Below are 25,833 nucleotides of genomic sequence, written 5' to 3'. Positions count from 1 at the left end.
CGGCCAGCCCAGGGGTGCGGGGGGCCCGGGCAGGCGGCTGGCACCCCGCAGGCTCCTCCCGTGCACCTGGAAAGACACTTTCCCCTCTGAGGAACGGGGTCCGCCCGGCCCGGCCCGGGTCACTTCCCCAGGTTCCTGCAAGGGCGGAGGCTTCCCCGCGCGGTCCCCGGGGCCTGCGACCTCGCCGGCCTCGGGAATCCCCAGGGACACGCAGGGAGCTGGCGGGGGAAGTCAGCCAGCACGTACTTACTGGCCACCTGGATGCCTCTGGCAGCGCCGCGGGTCTCTCCTAAAGCGGAGCAGCGTTAGGGTGAGATTTAGTGGCGCTTGCACCAGGAGAAGGGTGGGAGTGATGTGTAGGGGAGATATATTCTCCCAGAGCCACCTCTCCCCCTCCAGCCCGGCTGTCCTGTGTCTCCCCTCCCCCCGCGCGTCTGGTCCGGCTGGGCTCAGCGGAGCGGGCTGTGGGTTGTGTGAATGGAGGATCGGCGTGCCTGACTCCTCCTCCCCTGCAAGCGCCTCTATTTGAGCTTTGCAAACTTGAGGGCGAGCAGGCATCCGAGGTGAGGCGTGCGCGGCGGCTGTGCCCCCCTAGCTCGGACAGGCGGACGTTCGTACAGACAGACAGACAGAAAGGCACACGCACCCCGCCCTGCGCTGCGAGCGGGTGCGAGCCCGGAGGCGATCCTGGAGAACAACCTTTCCCTGTCGCTGCTGCCGGCTCCCGCAGGGCTGGACCCGGGGAGCTGCGTCGCGGAGCAAACTTCCCCCAAAGGGCTGAGCTCGCCGGCCTGGTGCCTGCAGCCGGAGCCGGCCCCCGGCTTGGCGGGCAGGGGCCAGGTGCCTTGGAACAAGTGCGGCCCGGGGGGAGACTGGCTGCCCGGCGGCAGGCAGAAGGTCTGCGAGCAGATGGGCTCCGACGTCCGAGACCTGAACGCGCTGCTGCCCTCCGTGCCCTCCCTGCCGGGCAACAGCAACTGCACCATGCCGGTGAGCAGCGCGGCGCAGTGGGCGCCCGTCCTGGACTTTCCCCCGGGGGCCTCCTACGGCTCGCTGGGGCCGCACTCCTTCATCAAGCAGGAGCCGAGCTGGAACGGGTCGGACCCGCACGAGGAGCAGTACCTGAGCGCCTTCACCGTCCACTTCTCCGGCCAGTTCACGGGCACGGCCGGCGCTTGCCGCTACGGGCCCTTCGGCGCCCCGCCGCCCAGCCAGCCGCCCTCGGGCCAGGCTCGGATGTTCCCCAGCGGGCCCTACCTGCCCAACTGCTTGGAGAGCCAGCAAGCCATCCTCAACCAGGGTAAGGGCCGCGCTGCCGGGCGCCCCGGGCTCGGGGGGCGGCCCCCGGAGGCGCCCGCTCAGCCCCGCAGGGCCGCGCCTGATGTAAACACCAAGCCCGGTCTTTCTCCGCGGCAGCCGAGCCGGGGTAGGCGAGCCAGCCCCGCCGTGCCTCCCTCCCCTCCCTGTGCGGCAGCCACGTCGCCCCCGGGAGCTTTAGGAGCCGCGAGTTGCTCGGCCCCCGCCCGTCCTGCGGGGCAGCGGATGCAGCGGGCGGCTCTGCCCGGCGGGCTGGAGCCCCCGGCCCCCTCCCCGGCTTGGAGCAGCCTCTCGCCTTCGCAAAGGTTTGTTCGGGCCGGAGACGGCGCAAGTCCTGGAATGGAGCTGGGGCCCGTGGCCCGAGACAATTCCCTCTGCATATCTCGGGGCTGATGGGGTGTTGGCGGGTGTAAACCTCCAAACTTCCTCCTGAGTCCGAAAAGCGTTGTCCGCACACTAGTGTTTTCGATCCCCTTGTCGAATTGGCCGCGGGAGGGCTGAGTATTCCTGGGCTGGAGTGCACAAGCGGGGGTGACTCGTCCTTTCTTGTCCGCATCTCCGTGGCCGGGTCCGGCTGTGCCGTAGCTCCCCGCGGCGCCGGTGTCCGCGCCGCCCGGAGCGGCTGCCGAGGGCTGAGCGGCCGGGCAATGGGTCATCCGCCTGTGGCACCGGGGGCAGCGCTAATCCTTTTTCTTCCAGCGCCTGCAGTATGAACATCTGCGGGTGCGAGCGCGAGGAAGAAAGGAAAAGGGGCCAGCGTGCGAAGAGCTTGCATGAGACCTTTGGGGTCTCGTTCCCCCTCCTTCAGCTGGCGCCGGAGCGAGTGGCGGCGTGCCGGGGGAATGGGAGCGAGGGGAGCCGGGCAGCCGAGGCTCGGGGCACCGGGATCGTGCGCGGCCCTGCCGGAGCGGGATGGGTGCCGGCTCTCTGCTTTTAGGATGGGCTTCCCCACACCCAGCCCGCAGCCCGGGATTGCTGTGCCCCGCGGGGGCAATCGCGTACCCGCAGAGCGGCTGGGACAGACCGTCCCGGGAGGCGATTCGGGCTGCAGGGCGAGGGGCAGAGCGGAGGCCGAGGCCGGCGCTCGGTGCTGGCCGCAGAGGTGCGGCCCGAGGCCCGGGCGATGTTTGCAGAGAGGGGTCGTTCAGCACGGACCTCCCCCGGGCAGCGCCGGGTCGCGGTCCCGGTGCCACCGCGCTGCCGCCTTCCACCCCCGGGCCCTGCCCCAGGGGTTCGCTCCGACGTAGGAAACCGCAGAGCGGGGCTCCTGGGCCGTGCTGCGGGTCCCCGCTGGGAAAATGGGCAGCATCCCTGGAGCTGGGGAGAGGCTCGGCCCTGACGAGGCCCCGCGGGGTCCCAGCTCCAGCTGCCCGGAGCCCGCCGGGACAGGGACTCTGTCGGGGACTTTAGAAAGATATCTGAAAAGATTTTAGACATCCGAAGGGATTCATAATCGTTGGGCGGAAATAACGACGAGAAAGCGGAGAGAAGGGCGAGGGAGTTAGCGAGGGACAAAATAACTGCGAACCCGCTCCATCCTGGCGTCCGGGTTTACCCACGCGGGGAGAAACGGGGCTTTCAACGCCCCAGAACGGAGCCACGCAGGGCTCTCCTCGTGCCCGGCGCCCCGCGGGCCGTGCTCCCTCCCGCACACACCCGCGCACACCCGCACCTGTGCGGGCCGAGAGCCCTCCGCACAGCCCCGAGCATCCCGGCCCGGCAGGGCCCGGGGACGGCGCCGTGGCGGGGAGCAGGGGCCGTGTCCGCCTCCCTCCCGTGCTCGGAGAAATTCGGCAAAGGGTGTTTGCTTTTTTTTTTTTTTTTTTTAATGGATAAAATGTTCTTGCTTTGGCTCTCCTCAAGGTTGAAGTCTTTTTTTTTTTTTTTTAGAGGTTCCTCCGACCGTGGGAAAGATGCTACCTTGGCTCTCTGATGACATTTCTGCCAAGTCTGGGATGGAATGGGGTGGGGGTTAGGAAGCTAAGGCTTTGAAACCTCTGCCCAATTTCCCTCTTCTCGTTTGCCTGCCTCTTTCATCCAGCTGGGCTCCTCCAACAACTGGATGCCTCCAGCGGGCCCCGTTCTCCACCAGATGTACAACTTTCAATTATTTTCAGCACATTTTAATCAGGCCTAGTTCTGATAACGCCCTAATTAAAGAGACCTCACTATCGGCAGCTCGGTTCAGAACTCAACTTTCTTATCACATTCCTGAAGCTTTGGGTCAGGCAACACCGGAAAATGCGGCCAAAACCTCGTCCTGCTCCGAGCTGAGTTTTGAAGGTCACCGAAACTCTGTGGCGGGCCAAAAGTAACGTAGAAAGTGTCAGTGTTTTCTGAAAGCCAAAAAAGAGACAGAGGGAAACGGGGGAAAGGGAGTTGAAGGTTGAGCCTCTACCCTGAGGGCTGAGGGGGGAGATAAGGAGCGAGAAGCAGCTGTGGGATGGGAGCCCGTTAGGTACGGGCCTGTCACCGCTGCCCGCGCCCCGGCCAGAGGAGCTCTGCGCCTGGGGTCAGGGGGATGTGAGCGACTGTCCCACTCCCCTGCCAGCCCCGCAGTCTCAGGGCCGACTTAAAATCGCCGCCAAGGTGATGGTTTTGAAGTCTTCTGGGATATTTTCATTCCTCCTGTGGCTCCCTGAGTTTCTCCCGCTCAGCCGCGCAGGTTAATAAAGTCCTGTGATGTCTCTGGACCCAGCCTGTCAGCAGAGGGAATAAAACAGAGAAGCAACATTGGAATCCCTTTGCTGCCTCTCCATTTTATTCTCTCTGAAACCCGCTGTGGTTACGTTGGTGAAGCAGAGACCTGCCCAGCATCCGGCACCGAAAGGGAGCTGAGAGGCGCCCGAAAACAGCCCCGAGTGCTCCTTCTCGACTGACAAAATCCCCCTCCAGCCACACGCCCCATCCAGACGGCTCCGTGAGGGATGCCCGTGCTGGAATAAGCGGGCTGAGGGAGAGGAGTGTGAAGGAGAGAGCGCTTTTAGGATGGTTTCTTTCCCCTGCCCGCGTTGGCCGTTTTGTTCTGTTTTGGTTGGGTTTTTTTGTTTTGCTTGGTTTTTTTTTTTCTTTTTTTTTTTTTCTTTAAGAGTGACTCTCGGAGGAGCTTGGTTCTCGGAGTAAATGCTGATGAGCCGAGAAGCCTCTGAGATAATATTACTTTGTAATTACTTTTTTAGCTGAAGTTGTTTAGCCAGCTCCAAGTCATTAATGAAAGTTGGTGTCCAAGCACCTGATTTACGATTCTGTGCCGGCCCGGGGTCAGCAGAGGTGGTCTCTTTCCATCTGAATCTGCTCGGTGTAGGAAACAAAATAGGCTGTTTATTATTTTGGAGAGCAGTTTTCGCTGAAAGGAGGAGTTTTATTTTTGCACGTAATATTCCGCCTCTTTATTGCAGACTCTTCAGAAAGCCGCTCTTAACAAAACAAAAAGAGCGCAAGATTAAAGGGTAACTTCTAAATTGGAAGCGCCAGATGTGTACACCGAGCAGATGGGAATCTTCCACTTTTAATATGAGCAACAATTAATGAAAACATCCTTTTTATTACCGAAGCCGATCTGTTCTCTTTAAACACGGACGAGACTTTCCACTTTCCGCGCCTGGGCGCGGGCTCGGCGCGGCTCTCCCCGCGGAGAGAGACGTGCGGGGGCAGAGGGCACGGAGGGGCTCAGGGAGCCTGGCCGTGTCCTTGTCCCCAGCGTGGGCAGCCTCCCCGCGGGGGGATGGCGAGCTGCTCCGGGCGTTCGGAGCCCGCCGTGCGTCGCCGCGGCTCGCCGGCCGAGGCTGCCGCTGACCCCGCCGCCTCTCTCCTCCAGGTTACAGCACCGTGGCCTTTGACGGGACCCCCAGCTACGGGCACACGCCGTCCCACCCCGCCGCTCAGTTCAGCAACCACTCCTTCAAACACGAGGACCCCAGCAGCCAGCAGCCCTCCCTAGGTAATTTCTGCCTGCGGGCGCGGGGGCCGCTCCGGAGGGCTCTGCCGGGCTCTGTCCCCGCAGGGACCCGCCGCAAGCCCTGGCACAGAGCCGGAGCTGCCTGCTGCTGGAGCACAGAGCCCTGGAGAGCCCCCGTTCAGCGGAGGGGTGGCCGCTCGCCCCAAGGGTTAACTCTGTGCTGCTCTCTCCGCAGGGGACCAGCAGTACTCGGTGCCTCCCCCGGTGTACGGCTGTCACACGCCGACCGACAGCTGCACGGGCAGCCAGGCGCTGCTCCTCCGGACGCCCTACAACAGGTACCTCGGCAGCTTTGCCTGCCCTCCGTGTGCGCGGGTTGTGTGCGGGTTGCTCTCTCCCCCGCATGCCGTTCGAACAGCTTTTCCCTTACGCAAGGAAGCACATGTATTCTTTCCCTTCTAAAAAAAAAAAAAAAAAAAAAAAGCACAAAAAACAAAACAAAACAAAATCCAAAAAAACCAAAACCAAAACAAAACAAAAAAACAACAACAACAAAACAAAACACCCAAAGATAATACCAACAAAAAACCCAAAACCAACCAACCAACCAAAAAAAAAAAAACCCACCAAAAACCAAACCCAAAAAATGAAGATTCACACGTAAAAATCAAACCACACCAAAGCAAAACAGCCCAAACCCTCAAACAAATGAACAAGCAAAAAGCCAACAAAAAAAGAACAAGCAAAAAGCCAACAAAAAAAACCAAAAAAACCAAAACCCCAAAAAAAAACCCCAAAAAAAACCCAAACCAAAACCAAACAGAAGTACATCTCTAAACCCCCACAAAACGAAAAAAAGCTGCCGCGCCTTCCGTCGCGGGCCCCGCTGTGTCTCGCAGGTTTCCCGGGCGGCGCTCCGCTCCGCAGGGCATCCCGGCGGGGCCGCGCTCCCGCAGCAGGTGCCGGCCGCCTCCGGGAAACGGGAGCCGGGCTCCCGCACTCCCTCAGCCTGTCCCGTAGCCCGCCGGTGCAGTGAATTTGGGGTTTGCCCTTCGCCGCAGCGCGGGGAAGCGCTTGGCGCAGCCGGCTGAGCCCTGGCTCCAGGAGTCCCCGCAGCCCTGGAGCTCTCGCCCGAGGCCGGGAAGGTGTGGGAGTGCTGGCTGGTGAGCAGCAGCCACGGGCAGAGCGTGGTACAGGCAATTAAAACTCAGCTCCGTCCGAGGGCTTCGTCCTGCAGGCCCAGAGCCATTCCGATGGCTCCCAGGAGTGATGGGAGCTGGTCTGCAGGGAGGTTATTTACTGAAATCGGGGCAGTAAACCTATCGGATTTCCTTGCTGCGAGAAAGGTGCGTCTGGAACTCTGCTGCGAGCAACGAGATCTCTCTGCCAGCAGACGGGCCCGTGGCAAGCGCGGCTTCCCGGTTGGTTTTTATTTTTTCGGTCTGACATGGGGGCTGGGCGTTGGAGTTTTACAACGTGTTTAGCGAGTGAAAGAAGTTCCCCAAAATTTATTCCTCAACTTTTTGTGAACCTGGAGCCAGTCCCGTATCTCGGAGTTGCTAAGTTACTCTCGCACACAAAACAATGTTCCTCTGCGAAGGAAGCCGCGAGCGGCTCCTCTTGTAGGCCGGTTATATCATCTCAGATTAATCGACACTGGACGTGAGACAACAAAATTCTGTCACTTCCAGAAGTCACTTCGCTAATGAACGTGAGTTGACGTCAAGGGAAGGAGGGAATGAGGTAATGAAGGAAGGAAAGAAGCCTATCCAGAGAGATTAGCTTGCAGAATAATTGGCGGGGCGAACTTCTGCGCTGAAGTGACAGAGATTGCTCGCCGCGCAGGGAAATCTATAAATATGGTTTGGAGGAGGCTTGGGGAGGGCAGCTCCGAGCGGGCAGCCGCCTTCCCCAGTCCCCCCGGGCCCCGGGGCTCGCCCTCGCCCCGCTCCTGGAAGCGGCAGCGCCTGCAGGTGTGAGTCCGACGGGAGAATGCTGATAGCGTCGAGAGCTCTCTGTTCCATGTGCCTGCCCTGCGGCAGGGCTGAGCACAGAGGTGCCTCCCTAAGGCGGCCACCACCCGGCCGGGCGGGCAGCGCTGCGCCACGGGAACCCTTTCCTCCCGACCTCAGCCTTGATCCTGCCCTGCTCGCTGGGAGGTTCACGGCTTTCTCCAGTAAGATAAGGCTGTAAGCCTTTAAACCTCTCAGGAGCCAATGCTGGTGTGCGGGGGTGTAAAGGAGGCAGCGCTTGCTGCACGCCGAGGGCAGCCCCAGCTGTGCAATCCTGCTCCCGCAGCGAGGCCCGCACAGGTGGCTGAGCTCGGCGTGGCCTCTCCCTTATTGAACGCGTTCAAAGCCGCCTGGAAAATGTGGCCGGGAAAGCGGACGAGCCGCTGCGGTACAGAAACGGGCGGGACTCCTTTCCCACCTCGCCAACGCCCTGAAAACGACCGCACTGCCCTTAACCTTTTATCTTGATTTGGCAGAATCGTGATATTTTTAGTTTTTTTTTTTTTTTTTTCAAGACCGTATTTATCCCGCACCTCCTTCTTGAAGATTTCTTTTGCTTTTCGCAGTTCAGGTCAAGTTCGACAGCTCTGCTCTGTCAAGCGATTGCTCGGTCGCGGCATCCGAGCTCCGGGGCCGGCTCCCAGGGGATGGTGCTCAGCTCCGGAATGGGGGTTCGTCAGTCCCCGCACTGCCTGGGGACAACAGGCGCTGCCGTTCGCCTTCAGCAGTGGAGAGGGGGGATGTAGCGGAGAAGACGAGGTGGGGAACGGGAGGGGGTGTTGCCTCTGCCGGTGTTTCCCCGCGCCGCCTCCTCTCTGCGTCTCCCGGTACGCCCGAGCAGCGCTGGTTTGCGGTCCCTCGACCACTCACCCCAGCCAGGGCTGCGGGTCCGCTCCGCCTTGCAGCGCCTCGCACGGACGGCCATCCCAATTTTGGGTCCAGCAGTACCCGAGGGGTGATGCCTCGGCGGGCGGAGGTGGAGGGAGAGAGCAGAGGGAGAGGATGCAGAGGGAGTCACCTCCACCTGATGCTCTCGCTTCCCCCTCATCGCCATGCCTCCAGCTGGGTGCGAGAGACCCTTGCGGCCCCCGCTCTCCTCGGAGCGCTGCCCCAGCCCGCTCCGGGCAGGGGCGCAGGAGGGCGTGGGCAGGAGGGTCCAGCCCGTCTGCGGTGCGGAGACACTCGGGGCTCGAGCGCCTCGCCCTCTAACCCGTACCGCGGCAAAGTCGGGAGGAAAGAAATGGTTGAACGATCGTAATTCTTAGGCTGGAAGCAAAACTGTCTCTAGAATCTCTCGCCCCGGCCGCTGCTTGCTCTCTGTTCTCGGCCCGGCCCGCCAGGGGCTGTGGCTGGCAGGCGGGCACGGGTGGCAAACCCGCGCAGATCGCAAGCACGGCTTTGTGGGTCCATGAAAACGGCCATGTGAACTTTTCTACCTCGCGCTGTTTAATGTAGTAAACATGCTCGATGTTGAAAATTTACTGTGAGTCACACTTGCAAAGACTTTAAAAGTGGAGGAGTCCGGGTTCAGATTATAGCTCTTTCTGTGCAGAGGTCAAGAACTCGGTAATACTGCAGTGCAGGCCAAAACAAACTCTATATGATCTACTACTGGTTTCCTTTTAAGTTCCCTTTTTGCTCAGCGTTGACTTCCTTTTATTCCACTCCAACTTACATTAATCCCCGTTGTAGAAATGTTTCCCCCCCTTCCTCTCGTTTCTCTTTAAAAGCATCTTTGTAATGAAAATAAGTTATTTTTAGTGTCTTCTTTGTGGCCGCTCGAAGGGCCAAGGATTCAGATTGGAATCAGCGCAGGCAAATCCCTGGAGACCTCGCTTTCCTCCTCCTCATTCAAACCCCATCCAAAGCTGAGATTTTGAGCGGAGCTGTCTTGGTTCCATGAGATCATCTCACGGTACCGTCAACAATAAACCACGGCGAGGCGTAAATGGCGATAGGACATCCCGTTCTCTGTCACATGTCAGACCTGAGATGTTCAATCCGAGCCACTGCCCGGTGGCCCCCGGGCATCTCCGGCCTTAGGGGCACGAAGCCCGGCGGTGCCCACCTGCATCCCGCCCAGGGCCCGTTTAGCCAAAGCTAAATCCCGGCGTTTTCGGGATGAGAACCTCGCAGCTCCGTGGCTCAGCAGAGAAATGTCTCCCCTGAGCCGCCGCCGGCAGCAGAGGTGGCTCAGAGCCCCCCGCAGCCCGTGGGTGCGGGTGCCGCTCCGTGGGCACCCCGGGGCCCGGGTGCGCCTCACCGGCGCCGAGCCGAGTCCGGAGCGCGGCCCGGCTCGGTTCCGGCGCCTCCCGGGCTGGCGTGGGGTCCGGGCCGAGCCGGGCACCTGCTCCCCCCGCACTCAGCGGGATGACAAGGAAGATGAGGGCTGAGGGTCTCTCCCAGCTCGGGAGGCGCCGAACGGGGCGGACAGAGCGGGGTTCAGCGGGGTTCAAGCTCTGCTCCCGGCGCTTCCCACGACGCCCAGTCTGCCCGCAGCCGCTCCGGGCTCCCCCCGGAGGCTGGAGCCAGCCCGGGCTCCGCCGGGGAGCCGCGGCCGGCGGTGCAGAGCCGGGAGCGGGGTGCGGGGAGCGCGTTTGGCCGGGCGGGCACCTTGCGGCTCCCGGGGCGCCTGCTCTCGGACACCGTCACCCAAGGGCGGCACGGAATACAGTGGCTGCGAGTGTGACAAGATGAATAAGTGCGTTGCTTTATGAAAAAGCAAAGGAGGGGGGAAAAAAGTGGATTTTGTGGGGGAGGCTCTTATAAATGAACTGTCAAGGGAAAGAAAGTTAAAGGGAAATCTCCTGCTGTAAATGCATCGGGCGGGCACTTCTAATAAAAATCAGAGTCCTGGAGGAATTAATTACAGCAGCATTACAGGAAGAATTCGTGGAATTGCAAAACGTAGTTGGCACAGACCAGCACGGACTGCTATTGCAAATGGGGAAACTGCAGGAGAGTTTAACAATTCCTGAGCTGATATGCAGGACATTGTAGTAGCATAATAGCACTTCAGACACACTAATGAATAATAGCGTCCAGTGATACTGACAAATGATATTACGCATACTTCGAGATTGAAGTCACTTAATATGTTTTTATATGCAAAAGCTTCCCACTGGATTCTGGCTTTTTTAGGTCGCTAAAAAAGTAAAGCGAAGTAAAAAAAAAAAACCCCACCAAAAAATAATAAAAAACCAAAACAACGAAAAAATGCCGTCTCCTAATAACAAAATGATATAAATCCACCGCGTAAATCCAGCGAATTTAGGTGCAATTAATCAGCGGGGAGACTTGCGTTTATTGTGAGCGGCGGTGCCCGGCATCAATCACCCCGCCCGCCGGAGGGGCCGGGGGCTCGCCCCGCGCCCCCCGCCCGCCGGGAGCTGCGAGCCCGGCCCGGGGGAGCCTGCCCGGCCCGGGGCTCCTCCTCGGGAGCTGTCGTGCCGGGAGAGGGCTGCCGGGGCTCCGTGCCCGGCTGCCCGCGGTGTGTACCGGCGGGGGGAGCGCCTGCCGCAGCCGTGAGCTCCGCTTATCGCCCCGCCACTCCGTTTTTCTCCTGCCTGTCAAGCCCCTCTGTGTAGCAACATCCATCACGAGTCACGATAGCTGTTTCACTCCGTTACCCACGTGGTCCCTCACACTCCTGGTTAAAACAGTTAACAGATTTGACTTTTTAAAACAAATATTCCTTTGCGTCACCCCGCCGCGCTGCTTATATTCGTTTCGTTCATTTCAACGTATCAATATCGGATATTGTTTTTCGGGAAGGAAAAAGCTTTGTTTCTATTTCCAGCTCTTTGCAACTCGTCAGGCTTGCAGATTCAAAGTGTCTTTTCCACCCACAGGTTTCCTTTTATTTTATTTCCTTTTATTTTTTAAAATTCGTAATGCATCGAAAAAACGGATTATATAAAATAAATTCACTTTCTACTGTTATATATTTAAAACAAATAACAAAGAAATCGTTGACTTTCTGATATTTTTGGTTTTTATTTGATAGCTGCAATTTTAGTCCTAACCCTACATCTTTTCACAACAGTGACAATTTATATCAGATGACCTCACAGCTTGAATGCATGACATGGAACCAAATGAACTTGGGATCCACACTGAAAGGGTAAGGAGCTTTGTTCTCTTCTAACCTGCTGCCCTAGTGAGGCTGCATTACTGAGCTAACTTTATCTTGGATTTTTGAATCCGGTCAATTGCACGAAAAAAAAAAATGCTGTCCGGTCCTGAGAGCGGCTCATCACCTGGCTGCAGCTCGCCGTGTTTCTGGCGATCCTTGCCGCAGCTGGGTGCCGGCGCTGGGTGTGTCGGGGCTCCGGTGGCACCGGGCGGGGCAGGGCAGGGCAGGGCAGGGCTGTGCCCGCTCCCCTCCCGCAGGGGCAGCCGCGGCCGCTTCGCCCCTTCCTACCATCCCTCTTCCCTTTCCCTGCCTTCGCCAGGCCCTGCGTCCTGTGTCCCGGCTCGGCCGCCTCCCGGCTTCCTTCCTCCCGGCCATTGTCGCCCTCCCACCTGCCGGGAAGAGGCTCCGGCCCGCCTCCCCCGCGGGCTTCCTGCGGCCGCCCGGGCAGGAAGGCTCCGAGGCGCCGCGGGGCCCCGCCGGGGTGGCGGCCGCTGCAGGGCGGGCAGCGCTCCGGGGCCGCCGCCGGCACCTCCGCACCCTCCGTGCCCGCTGCCTCCTCCGGGTCTGCCGGGCTGGGCATGCCCGCTGCACCCGGGCAGGAGCGGGGTGTGTGGGGCTGGGGATGCCCGCTCACCCGGGGCAGGAGCGGGGTGTGTGGGGCTGGGGATGCCCGCTCACCCGGGGCAGGAGCGGGGTGTCCGGGGCTGGGGATGCGGGCAGGAGCGGGGTGTCCGGGGCTGGGAATGCCCGCTCACCCGGGCAGGAGCGGGGTGTCCGGGGCTGGGAATGCCCGCTCACCCGGGCAGGAGCGGGGTGTCCGGGGCTGGGAATGCCCGCTCACCCGGGCAGGAGCGGGGTGTGTGGGGCTGGGGATGCCCGCTGCACCCGGGGCAGCAGTGGGGTGTGTGGGGCTGGGGATGCCCGCTGCACCCGGGGCAGCAGTGGGGTATCCAGGGCTGGAGCGCTGCTGCATCCTCGCCCCGGTGCATCCGCGGTGGCTGCCGTGAGTGGCAGAGCCACCTTTTGATCCTAGCCAAGGGAAAGCCACTCTGCTCAGAGCAGATAATTCACTGCTCTGGGGAGATAACTGGCTCTGAGAACTCTCCCACTGAAGGCAGGTATGGCCAGCCTTGGGATGTTGTCAGTGTCCAAGCATGTGCAGTCTCGAGGGAACAGCTGATAAAAGCCTGCACAGATCTGTGCTTTCATGCAGTTGTCCATAGATGTGAAAACTTGTTCAAGATGGACTTTGTGTACACTGCTGTACTGCGATAAAGGAAAAAAATATTATGGGTCTCCTTGTAGCTCATAAACCAATGGTGTTTGAAGGTTAGAGGGAGTAGTGTAGTAAACTATCTGTATTGAAATGAACAAGGGAGCTGAGCCTGAGGAAATCCATCAAGGAGGTTTTTTTTTTGGTCAGAGAAGATCCCAAAATCCTACAGTTGTGCACAGTTCACTGTCCTTGCTGCCTATCCCCTCTTTTTAAAGGCTATTTCCTACTTTTCTTTCATAAGTCTTTTTGATTTCCTCTTGAAACTGTACCCCTTAAAGATCAGTCATTGCAATATTAGACACTGTTTTGTCTCTTCTGAGGAAAATATCCTGCAAAATGGAGAAACACATCAACCTTGACTGAGGTCCAAGTTATTAAAGCAAGGAAGAGGTTATTCTTTGGGAACTCAGTGGAAAAAAAAAAAGTCACAATAGAAATATTAAAGGAGTACTGAACAAAATAAATGGCTTCTTACTTGTCCAGGAGTCAGACTGTTAGCAGTGTAAAGTATGTGACCTAGGATGCATGAAAAGGGGGAAAGAATCAAGATGAATGATCTATGGTAAAACAAAGCTGAAAGTTTTGGTATAGGCCAAGATTGTAGAATCTGTGGAAAATCAGTGCTAGACATAGCCTCATCACTGGTAATATGAGCCAAAATAGTTATCTGTCTTTTCTGGCTGAGAGTTACAATACACAGTACCTCCAATCTCAGTTGCCATGAACATAAGGTATTCTTCCCAAGATTTACATCTTTAAAATATATGAACTGTTCATAAGTGATTCCCAGGCGTTTAGTGTTTCAGATGCTTTTCTCAATCTCGTAGTTGTAATTTAAGAATTTTGGAGTCAATCTTCCTGTTGAAATATGGAGCTTCTAGATTCTGTCCAACGATGACAGTCCTGTTTAGCTCCTTGCCTTCAGTTCTCCCCAGCACTTCTTTCTGGCTTCAGTCAGACTTTTGCACATTCTAAGAAGGAAGAAATTGTTGCCAGTAAGTTCTGCAAATAGTTAGAGAACTCTACAGATATATAAAGCTTATGGGTCACACACTTTATGCTTGACAGCAGACCAGGTCAGTAGCTTTCTTTTCTGGGTTCCTGTTCAGCATAAGTTTAACAGGCTGAAATGAAGCTTTTGCAGAGCAGTTCAGGCAGAGTTCGTTGGCAGTTTCTGTGCTGAAGTTGTCTAGCAGTTCATCTGAGAGCATCCTGGTTCTAGCTCTTGTGAAGAGCCAACATTTGAGTGATCAGCTCCAGAATCCCCTCAACCCAGATTAAAAGTTTGAAATTGGGCAAAGAATACTGTCAGGTGGCCAAAGCTGTGTCCTTTTCAGCCACTGTGAAACTCATTCCCATTGGGTTGCAAGCTTATGAACTTGTGTGTCAGCAGCAGCAGCAGCAGGAGCCTGGCATCTGAACTCTTGAGTGATTTTATCTGCTCAGAGCCTGCTTCAGCCTGTGGCTTTAAGGCCATGGAAGACTATTTTTCCTGAATGCTTTTTCATTCATGGATATTTTAATATTGCATGTTGGAACTGAGAGCAAGAAGTTTCTAGGTATCAGTGGAGTTTGGCCTGAGTGCTTTCAGTAGGGGTAAGCATCAGGAGCTCATGGAAGGCACAGCCTGAGAGGAAGGCAGAGGTGGGCAGTAAGAGCTGTGGGACAGAGATCCTGGCCAGCCATTGCTGGATGGTGGAGAGACACATCTGAAGTGAGCTGAGATGTTGTCTTCTGCCAGAGTACAGCACCCTGACAGAGTGGCAGGGGAAGGGGACAGTGGTGCCAAAAGGGAAGCAGATAGAAAAGGCTGCAGCCTCATGGCTATGAGTTCTGGGGTTTTCTACTAGAAAAGTAGATGTCTGACAGCCCAAGATGACCTTCCCTCTGCCTTGAGCTGCCCCTCGAGAAGAAGACAACCCACCACTGCTACCATACAGTGCAAGTGACTTGAATCTGCATTTTAGATTTTCACTTGGGTCCTGAATTCCAAATTGATTGTGCTCTGATTGAGCTCAAGTTCTTACAACTCACGTGAGGGAAGAGGAGTGCTTTGTGAGCTTGTGTGTGTTAATTGTGTTTCTTGTTTGTCCAGGCATCCCTCCGTCACCTTCTGAACTCTGGGTGGACCAGAGGGAGGGCTGGCTTGTCTGCAAGCTGTCTCACAAACTGGCAGCTTCTAGAATCTGAAAGGAAAGCTGCGTTGTTAAGGCACTGAACCTCACTGTGGGACTGGATTTTATCTCCTCAGGCTGTTTGCTGATGATTTGTTCCTCGTTTGTGGTATTTTGTTTGGAGCTGCTGGGATCAGATTTATTCTACTGCAGGAAAGTCTGTGGGTCCCAGACATCTCAAAATTAATGTCCTGCATTAGTGGACACTTTTACCATTGGTTTCTCCTTCATATTTTTGTGTTGCTTTTTAATTTGTCCAATATGAAAAGCACTGCTTCCTTCCACAGCAGTTCTAGAGGAAGATCTCAGGGCCATAAACCCCTCCTTTATATTTTGATGAGTTAAGTGTAAAAGTGACATAGAAATAACCGATGCCAAGCAGGAAGTGATACAGCATGGAAGACAAGAATTGTAACTACATTCTCAACAGCAAGACTCAATGTAATTTTCTCTTCAGCTGCTTGAGTGAAAAGCTTTGATCCATATTTCTAACAATCATCTGAAATCAGGCATAGAACCAGACAACATTTTGGTTTTCCTCTTTTGGTTTTGCTTGGATGTTAAACACTCAGCATGTTCCATGGAAATTGGTATTTATTGCTGTTTTCTCAGGCTCACTGTAAGGAATATTAGGTATAATCTCTGTAGAACACTATTAGAAACACATCTTAAGCAAGGCAGGGAAAACCTTTCTTGTTTAGGAGTGGTTTGTAAAGGCTTTTCTGTTTAGCTTTGGTGGTATTAACTAGTAAAATTTGGAGATGTGAGACTTGGGGTTCAGTTCTGCAATCAAGTTGAGCTGGAAATGGGCAATAACCTCCAGTCTCTAATATGGAATTTACCCTTTCCCACAGGTCTTGTTCTGAAGGGAAGGGTTTGGTGAAATCCTGACTCCACTCAGGTCTATGGTAAAAAATCCCAAACCAAAGAAAGACTAGTGAAGTCAGAAACATAAAGATCCCCTGAAAATTTAGAGCCTTTCATTAGGCAGCTGATTCTCCCATTGAGGATGGCAGAAGGGCTCAAATCTGTGAAATTGCATTTTTTAATATTCCTTGGCCTTGGAAAGGGCAGATAAAAATGCAGCATAGTATGAGACAAAAGCCAGGCAGAAACAGGATCTTCTATATAACTAATCAGGATCTTTTTCTGTCTCCATACATATTTTTCCCAGGGTGCTAGGATGGTAAATATTTTAGCAGAGGGAATTAACTCTACTTCTCTTCCTTTATGTTCTGTTATCAACGGGACTAGCCCACACCCTCACTTTGCCTCATTTTTGGCTCTGTTTCTAAACCCTAAAATTCCCGTTCCTGCAGTGAAACACAATTAAATTGAAGCTTAATGTGGTGCCTGTTTTATGTAATCTTGCTTTCTGGCTTTTTTTATTCTTCCAAGTTTGAATCTCATGAATCAATGTGTATTCAAGTTTCATCTGAAATTTTCTAGCTCTCCTCAGTGTGTCCTAAAGCTTCCCTTTTTTGGCTTATGAAATAATAATAAAAAGCTTAACTCTTCAGATTAAGTTGTAGCTGCTTTATACATTAGACAGGCAATTTTAGTTTTACAAAGTAAAAATGGTGTGAGAGAGAAATTGCAGCTTGATTATTTTTTTGAAATATTCAGATTAGAATGTCATCTTTTATGAGCTTTTTTTTTATAACCACTTAGATTGATACAACTCTCTAAAGCTGCTCTGTTTTTCATCACACATTCTCATCTGTAAACCCTTCATTTTTATTAATCTCTGTACAATCTGTACAACTCCGAGATTAATCATTTTAAAAGAGCTACTCTGAAAGTGTTAAGGATTTGCTGTGCTAATGGTAAATGCAAGTGCTTCTAAATACTCCACAGCACTGAGCTCTTCCTTTGTAAGTATCAGCCTTTGTTTCCCAGTTATCTAGAATTACATTTTATGGCTGTGTTTCCAGCTTTGGCTGTCTAGATCCAAAGAACAAAATACACTGAGTCCTTTTTTCACCAACTAACCCAAACTCTAAATATTTACAGTCCATTTCTGGCTTTGAGCAGTTCTGATTGAAGTTAAAGGGAGTTGTGTATTCACAAATAATGGCAGAGCTGGACTGTGAGGCCAAATCTTTCAGTCCTTGCTCAAACAAAGATTTGTGTCGGATCCTGGCAGGGCAGTTTGGCTGCATCTGATCCTGCTTAGTTTTGAGTCCTTTTAGGACCTGTGGAGGGATCAGTCCAGTGTCTCTCCTTGATGTGACTCTGGGCCTTACTGGGGATTTTTTTTTGTTTTGTTTTTGTTTTTTGTTTTTCTTTGTTTAATTCATCTGAGCTTATAAGGCATTGTCTCTTTGCCCACTTTAACACAGAGTACCTGACTAGAAGAGATGGAAGTTAAGGCCTGTGCTACCCTCTGGAGATTTCCATTTAGTTAATGTACTGCAGGTATAAATTCACCAGCCACTTGTATTCCTCGTGTATGTGGCATTGCATTATCTCTTGCATGCAATAAAGCAGGTGTTTGAGTTTAATAATGGATCTAGATTTGTATCTGTTCTTCTATCCCTGCCTTTATTGTAGTGTATAAACTGCAGCCGTGTGAAACAAGCCAACTGTGCCCAGTGTACACTTTGTGGCATAAATCATGGCTAAAGCATGGACTACAGAGGCTGGAAGGGAAAGAACTCTATTTCCCCATGAGGATGCAGAATGAAGGCTGAGCTTCAAGAGAGCAGCAGTGCAGGGACAGTTTGGGAAAGCTCCTCCTTCAGTGCTCCAGTTTCCCACTGACTGGAAGGAATATCCACCTGTTAATTTCTACCTCCCCAAAGGTCAGATTATTCCACAGCACTCCATAATGAATAAACAGTGTTTTAACCAAGAAATCTCTCATGATCCATTTTGCTGTCAGCAGCTATATGGCCATGCTAAGTACCAGCCAATGCTGATGGAAATGTGCCCAATGTAAAATGGGAAATAGGGCTCCTGGTTATTAAAGCATCTCTCCTAGGGAGCTGGTTAAGGACTTAGTGTATTATGGGTCAAGGGGCTCAGAAAGCAGGTTTTAATCTTCATGGATTCTTGTATGTGCAGTTATTGTGAGGTATAACTAGAAATAAGGGGAGGAAATATGTAAAAGGCTGGTTGTTGAGGAGGGCTTCCCAACTGTGCAATAAAAACTGAGATGGAGATCACCTGGAGGATGCCTCTCATTCATGGAGCCATTCCTTAGGGCACAGACAGGGTCTTGGTTCTGCCTCTTATTCCTGGGAGGAATTATTTCAGAACAGTATTTCAGAACTCCTTACAAAAGAGGTTATCACTGAAAAATGAAAACCATGAGAATTTGAAGGGAAAGTGGGGCTGTGTTTTATGGTATAGATTTTATTACATATTCCTGCTTCTTCTTACGAAGTTTCTGTCCTGGGAATTCTTATCAGCCTTTGTGTCTGTTGTTTATTTGGTGTTTAAGGTTGTTAGGACAGGCGTGAAGGGGAGGTTACACTCAGGGTGACCAGTGCTGAAGTTCACATTTACCCTTGATTTACTGCTGTGCTGCAGGTCAGCAACAGCTTCTGCTGCAGAACTTCCTCCTTATCAATGGTGGTTCCTGTTCCATTCCATTCCATTCCATTCCATTCCATTCCATTCCATTCCATTCCAGCTTCTTCCATTCCATTCCATTCCATTCCATTCCATTCCATTCCATTCCAGCTTCAAAATGCTCTGTGGAATTTGTGATGAACTTGGGTATCACCACCCAACAACCACCCAACACCCCTCTCCCCAGCCTTTTTATTTTTTAAATTTTTTCTAAAAATTAAAAAAAAATTGTTGTGTACAGACTTGCTGCCTTTAAACAGAGAGGAAAATTTGATGTTGGTGGGGAATCTGTGCTGATCAAATGGTGATAGCAAATGGTAATTTGTTACTTGAATTAGGCTCCAAAAGGCCACTTGTGGGCTCTGGGCAGAGAGGAGACCCCATTTATTTGGACATGGTGCATATCTACAGCAAAGTTTAATCCAATTAAATCAGCTAATGGTATCTTTTTTATCTGTTACTACATGTACTACATGTAATAATACTGTATTACTACTATACTATTACTACTATATTATTTTACTACTACTATTACTGTATTACTGTAATAATACTGTATTACTACAGAATAGAGATCCTTTCTTGTCACCCCCCCCATAACTTATTTCATTATGATCGCCTTAAAACTGAATTAAAATTGCAACAAGCAGAGCACACCCTCCCAAAAGACGCGGCCTTTGATTTGAACGGGCAGGTGGAGCCAGGATTTGAAGTTAGCACAGCAGAGCAGCGGAAGAGCTGAGCCCAGAGAGCAGCTCTGCCAGGGAGCAGCCTGCCAGTCGTGCCAGTGGTGGGGAGGGCAGCCCACCCTGGGCAGGCAGAGCTGCTCTCAGGCACTGCTCCCCTCCTCTGCAGGCTCACAAACCCCTTGGACACGTCCTGCATTCCAGCTCCGCTGCCTGCTCCGCAAATCACTTAAGAGGTTTAAAACTTCCTTGTAATTCTACTCTGCACGTGAACTTTGAGTGAAGCGAAAGGAAGGACCAGTGAAATGAGAGTCTGGACCTCAGGGACCCTTTCAAATTGCTATTGCAAGCATTTGGCCAAGGCTGGGATAACATCCTACATATCCATCTTTGTCCCGTGTGCCCTGGGGTTTTGCTCTGGGCTTTCTAATTTCTGGTGCTGTGCAAAATGTACACTTGCCATTGCCAACGTGTACTTCTACAAGTGATTATGTAACGTACTCATTCAAAAATTAAACCTAAAATGTATTTATGTGGTTCTGACATTAGGAAGGCTGCAAACAGGAGACACAGCAGTGTTCCAACATTCAGGAAAGTAGAACATAGGATTTTGAAGAACATAATTAGACAAAACATATGGCTGTGGCCACCCCAAAACACACCAAAATTTGCAAATTCTTAAAATTATTATGAAAATTTATACCTAGTAGGGATAAATATACCTGTTTTTTTTTAATTTATTTTTTCCAATTTTATTTTTATAAAGGGTTAATCTGTAGTGCATCCTGCAAGCTGATACATGGGATAAATAGTTTAGACACTGATTTGTAATCTCTGTTTATGAGTACATGACTGCTATTCTTATAAATGTCATCACTTGCTTGGTAGTATCGGGTAATATCTGAGTCATGAGGTGTTGACAAAAATCCACTGCACTTAATGTGAAACTTGAGGCATTTTGTTCATTCCAAAAGATATTAGCAATAGCCAGCCCCACGTTTGACTGATAAATAATGTGAACATGTGCACATGACACTGTTGTGCTGCTATGTGAATTTTTCCCTCTTACCTAAAACCTTTGTGGAAATACATCAGAGCTCAAATCATGATAATTTCTTTTTTTTTTTCCCTCTCCTTTTTCCCCTGGATGCCTTCATGGATGCTATTAGATGTATGTATGGAGTCAGTGCACTGTGCCAGTGGGAGCAGATCCATGAGAATGAAGGCAGAGCAGGTTTCGTCTGGTGAATTTCACTTGAACTTGGATATCATGGCTGTAAAAGCAAACTCCTCATGTGTTACCACTGACTTAAGGAAAGAAACTTCTCACATGGAGCTGAGTACTGAAAAATATGTAACTTTTTGGTTATTCCCCTCTTTACTTACAGGCACACAGCGGGATATGAAAATGAGAACCACAGCACTCCCATGTTGTACAGCTGTGGGGCCCAGTACAGAATACACACCCACGGGGTCTTCAGAGGCATACAAGTGAGTATGGTGAGGCATTCTTCACAGGGAACAAAGCTGCTGCCTGTTTATAGTGTTCACTCACTACTTCACCGGTGTTTGTAAACCCATCCTTGATTTGTGGCTTGCCCACGTTGTCAGGAGATGCTTTATGTAGAGTGTCCTGACCTCACTGAAACCATTGCACTCTAACATAAGATTTCTTTCTGTCACAGTCATTTAAAATTGCTCATATCTCCTTCTGAAATATGTCTGCAAGGCAATACTCCATTCTGTGCTTATTTACCTTTCTCAGGATGGTCCAAAATGAGTGATCCAGCTTCCAGCTCCAGTCACTCTGGCCATGTGGAACCTCTGTGGTTATATCTAACATAACCACATATCTAATCTATATCTATAGGAAGATATCTAATAACTGCATATATGAAAGTGTCAGATTACATTTTGCTTTTACGTGTTTCTGAAACTTTACTAATTCAAATGTATTTCCTTAAAACTAAATATGTGATTGTTTCCTAATAACTAAGTAATTAGTGAATATTTGGGAGGAACTGACCATTCATGGGAGTTCATTTCCTCCCTTTCTGAGTCAGTCATATCATTATTAAATACCCCTGTAAAAGATATGCCTTGTTAAAACTGATGGCAAAGTCATTACAGAGTATCTGTCTCCTGTGTTGTTCTGTGTTGTCAAGCTACATCTGTGTCTTTAGATAGCATCTTTTCTCCTTTTCCTCTTCTGTGGAGTTTAGCAAGTCATTATTCAGTGGCAAGCTCTCAGAAACAGGCTCCTGAGCTAGCTTTTGTTGGGTGAATAAAAGTAAATGGTCGACATTGTTTAAGGAAGTTAATTATCCCAGAAGGAGGAGATCATCTTTGATGGAACATTGTGACAGAGGCCAAAAAGCATTAAGGCTGAACTATTCACCAGCTCCACCTAGACAGTTGTTTTTGTTTTGTTGTTAATCAGTTTGTGTTAATCCAAGACATCCATTTCCTTGTCCTTTAGCTTTATGTGAGTATTTTAAGGACAATACTCTTCTGGCTCATGCTCTTTCCTCTCACCCTGGCATAAACTTAAAACTATTTTCTGTGGCAATAGAAGGTGTGCCAGGATCGTGTGGTTATACATGAGGTCAGAATGGGCCATTCAGTCTGTCATACCAACACTGGTGAGAGAATTCACTGGGCAGAGCTCACTGTGCTTCACCTTCGGATAATTTTAACACTCTGCAAAGAGCCAGTCAAGGCACACCAAGGTCTCTGACGTAGAATGGAGCAAAATTTCCTGTTTCCACCATGATCTATCCAAGCATCTCTTTGTCCTGGGGAGGTGCTGAGCGACCTGCGCGTGTGAAGTCAGAGCTGAGGACACCCAGGTGGCCTCAGCAGGTCTCTGTCCTGCAGGACGTGCGGCGCGTGCCCGGCGTGGCTCCCACCATCGTGCGCTCGGCGAGCGAGACCAACGAGAAGCGTCCCTTCATGTGCGCCTACCCTGGCTGCAACAAGAGATACTTCAAGCTGTCCCACTTGCAGATGCACAGCAGAAAGCACACTGGTGGGTATAAAGCAGGGCACAGCAGAGCGGGCAGGGCGGGTTTGAGGTGGCACAAGGGGCAGGAAATGCCCTGCCAGGCCAGGGAGCGCGAGAATCCGTCAGATGAGTGAGCACGTGCTCTGTCAGCTGGGCAACCACTCTTGTCACCTGGCAATCCCTCTTTTTGTCACCTGGCAACCCTTCTTTGTCACCTGGGCAACCCCTCTTTGTCACCTGGCAACCCCTCTTTTTGTCACCTGGGCAACCCCTTTGTCACCTAGGCAGTCCCTCTTTGTCACCTGGCAATCCCTTCTTGGAGCTGCAGGCTCTCTGGATCTGGCTAAGACACACAGCAAGCAGATCACCTCCCTCCCTCCCTCTCCTACTGTTACAGGGCTATGAGTTGTTTTCTCTTTTTTTTTTTTTTTTAATTTCTTCCCCCCCTCACTTGGGACCATTGAATCTCACTCCAAATCTCATCTAATGTGAATTATGAAGGAGTTTCCTCTGCAAGAGGAACCGAGACATTCAGCATCCTCTGGCTCTCCTGTGTAAACCTGTTCTGGTTGGGGGTGTAGGCAGGGGTTGGCAAATAGGTTCCCTGCCATGGGATCTTTCCATGAAGGGTTGAGCCTGAAGCCAGTCATTTGTGGGATAATGTCTGGATTCTCTCTGAGTTCAGGAAACAAGACCTCAAAATGTGGAAATCAAGTACTCTGCTGCACCTTGCCAAGAGTAGACAGAGTTATTTCCCCTCCTGGGAGATTGATGGTGTTGGATGTGTAAAATTATGATATATTTTTAGATATGTTCCTTCCTTATGGGTTTTGAATTTTTTTTAATTGGCTGTCATATTTTTATTTAGAAAGTTCTTTCTGGGCTTACCTAGAAGTCTGTGCATGTAATCTGTAAATATGGATGTTCAGTCAACCACTGATGTGATGGAAGACCAAAGGGATGAAAGAGAGCAGGAAGGCAGCCCATGCTGGGTGACCTAGGAGATAATCTAACATCTCATGAGAGATAGTTGCAATCTTCTCCTTTTGGAGACCATTCAGTCAGTTAATTGTGTAAACTGTGAGAAATGCACACAAAGCACTTTTAATTAATGAATGGGCAAGTCAGAAAATATTGAGACAGCTGTCTTCAGAGCTGCTGAAATTAAAAATGTAAGATACTTTAGACTGTAAGTGCAAGCTCATCTTTAGAAGGGAAGGTCTACAGAAATGCTATTCTATTTTCTGTAAATAAATTGGGACCAAGAACATTTGGAAATCTTTTGAAGGCCACTAAATTCAGTATTTTTCTCCATTATGCCTTAACAGTTCTGCATTTTTTTTTCTCATAATCACTATTTCCTTCATTCCTAAATTGATTTACTCTGTGTTTTAGCAGTCATTATTTGTTTGCTCTGGACCTGTATCTTATTCCACTTAGTTGCCTGGCTTACCCAGTGTTATTTCTGGATCAATCACAAGGACTTCAGATTACATATGTATGTTTTTTCCTTAGCTGGAGAAGATTTTTAGTATTATATATAATTTGGGCTTGTAAAGTCAGAAGACCCCAAAACACATAGGTGATAAGCCTGTGTCTATCCCCCAGAGAGGGGTCCCATTGTCTTTGGGGCCTCTCCTCTGGTTCATGATGCAGTGGGACTGGGCAGAGGAAAATCACCTTTTTCCCCTGCAACACCTTCTCTGTACAGGTGGGCACAGATCCTTCTGCACACACATTTTGACATGCTGACAGCAAAAATTATTTCTTTCTCAAACCTTTGCAAGTTCCCTTCCATAAGAGGCCAGCTTGTTTCCCAAAGCTTGCGTTTGCTGCTGCCAGCATTGCTCTGTAAGGTTTCCAGGCTGGTTGCAGCTGAAGAGAGGAAGCAAGGGATGCTGCACTGCTGGAATGAAAATTGCTGGGGCTGAGGAGTTCGCATTTAGGATGGGAAAGGAGTTCTGTCCTCAGCCTGTTGAATGGGTACTGGACATTTCCTATTATTATGCTCTGGGAATTCTACTTACCAAATTCCCAGCTGCTGTAGGGGCTTTGGGTATGATGCTCTTCATTTCCTGTCTCCTCCTGTGGTCTGCCAGTCCTGATTTTGGGAGGGTTTGGTGAAATGTGGGAGCATCTGGAAGGGATAACTTCCCAGTTACCATGTTTTCCTGGCTGCTGGACGTGTGGATGGTCTGGACTTGGTGGCCATGAAGGTTTTGCACTGCCATGCTCTTCAGGAGTCCTGGGCAGCCAAACCCACTGTTGTGATGCAGATCCATGTCCTTTGCAACTTGTTGTGTTTGTCTAACCCTGACTTGTTTCTCCTGCATGTCAAAAGGAAAATTTGGAACCAGTTTTCTCAAAAAATAATGTGGTTGTGTTTGTCACACCTCTCCTAATCAATCAATCAAATATAAAATTATTAATCTTCCTGTGAGGTGCTTCTGGACTCACTTATGTGTTCGGGGCTCTTCCACCTTATGCTGTATTAGTGGTAGGTCAAAGGTTTTGGTCATTTTTTAAATGATGAACACATGATTTGAAAACAAGCTCTTACATATATATGATATTAAACCAACAGATTGTATCTTTGCAGGATATTGTTGGCTCTAGATTATATTTTTTATTTCTGTAATAGATACATACAAAGGACTGGCTCATCGGATCTTCCATCCTTCCATCCTTCTTTCCCAGTTGCAAAACCAAGCAAGGCCCTGAAACACAAAGTTGGATTCTGTAATCAGTTTTTACCAATGTTTCAAACAGCCTCAACTGAAAATATGTTAACACTTTGTACCCTCCGAGGCTGCTTATCTGTTCTAACAATGCCTTCATTGAAACATGTACAACCAAAAAAGCTTTTTTCTTATCTTGGTGTATTTTGCTGCAGCAGATAGGCCTCTGAAAGGAAATGCAGAAATACATCTAGCTTTTCAACTTTGCAGCAAATAATGTGAGTTGTCATTCCGTGGCAGGCTTCAGGCACTTCCTTGCAGAAACAAATTGATGTCTAGACCTCCATAAATTTCACTTCTGGTGGAAGCATCAGCATTCTTGCCAGAGACCCTTTGGGTTCAGTGCCACTCATTGGGAAAACTGGATTTATCCTTTATTTTTTTTAGGATAAAATCCGGTTTTTGTCCTAAAACTGGATTTATCCTAACACAAAGCTGAACAGGTCTGCAGAGAGAAAATCCTCTGCCCGTTTGCCAGGGATGTTCTTTAGCCCAAATAGGCTCAGCTGCAGGTATGGTCTGCAATGGACTGTGAGACTCTGTAGATCAGGAAGATTGTCCTTTATGGTAGGGTGTCAAGCTGTATCCTTTCAGGCTGATATTTCTACAGCATAAAATAAAAAATGCTTAGGGATCTAAAATACAAGATCAATTTCAGAATAGTAATGACATGTCACAGCTGAGCTATGGTGTGAAGATGACAGAAATTGTTAACTGTAAAGGTTCCCTAGTAAATAAATAAACTCGTATTTTGTGTGAATTTGCTAAAGAAATTATATTAAATAAAAATATAGGATTAGCAAGGCAAAGTTGTGATAATGGGACTTGTTTGATTAAATGGGTACACTTATTTAAGAAAAGGGGTTTAAATTCATGAAGGATGTAGAGACCAGCCTTCAGATTCTCATTCCCACTTGCAGGCTCTGGTTTCAGAATCTGTTCTTGCCAGCAGCAGGCTTGTACTCTTGCAGAACTCCTTAATTAAAGCAATTACTGTGAATATTTTGTGCAACTGCT

At 50.7% G+C, this 25,833-nt stretch overlaps 1 protein-coding gene across 4 annotated transcripts in view; it reads left to right on the top strand.

Moving 5' to 3' along the window:
• The first annotated feature begins 582 nt into the window (after positions 1–582).
• The window catches only part of WT1 (WT1 transcription factor), a 33,454-nt gene continuing 8,203 nt past the window's right edge, over positions 583–25,833 (top strand). The window contains exons 1-6 of one of the 4 annotated variants that reach the window (XM_039725164.1): positions 583–1,300; positions 5,135–5,257; positions 5,451–5,553; positions 11,273–11,350; positions 20,463–20,565; positions 21,952–22,102. In XM_039725164.1, coding sequence (XP_039581098.1) covers positions 910–1,300; positions 5,135–5,257; positions 5,451–5,553; positions 11,273–11,350; positions 20,463–20,565; positions 21,952–22,102 — 949 coding nt within the window. In that variant the 5' untranslated portion in view covers positions 583–909. Of the gene's footprint in view, positions 1,301–1,354; positions 1,623–5,134; positions 5,258–5,450; positions 5,554–11,272; positions 11,351–20,462; positions 20,566–21,951; positions 22,103–25,833 lie in introns of those variants that run through there. The other 3 variants (XM_039725162.1, XM_039725165.1, XM_039725163.1) reach the window with 3 other exon arrangements.

The sequence above is a fragment of the Passer montanus genome, unplaced genomic scaffold, assembly GCF_014805655.1.
Source record: "Passer montanus isolate IOZ18808 unplaced genomic scaffold, ASM1480565v1 scaffold54, whole genome shotgun sequence".
NCBI classification, from domain to species: Eukaryota; Metazoa; Chordata; class Aves; order Passeriformes; family Passeridae; genus Passer; species Passer montanus.
Note: the sequence above shows the minus strand (reverse complement) of the source record. Positions and strands in the feature narration are given on the sequence as shown.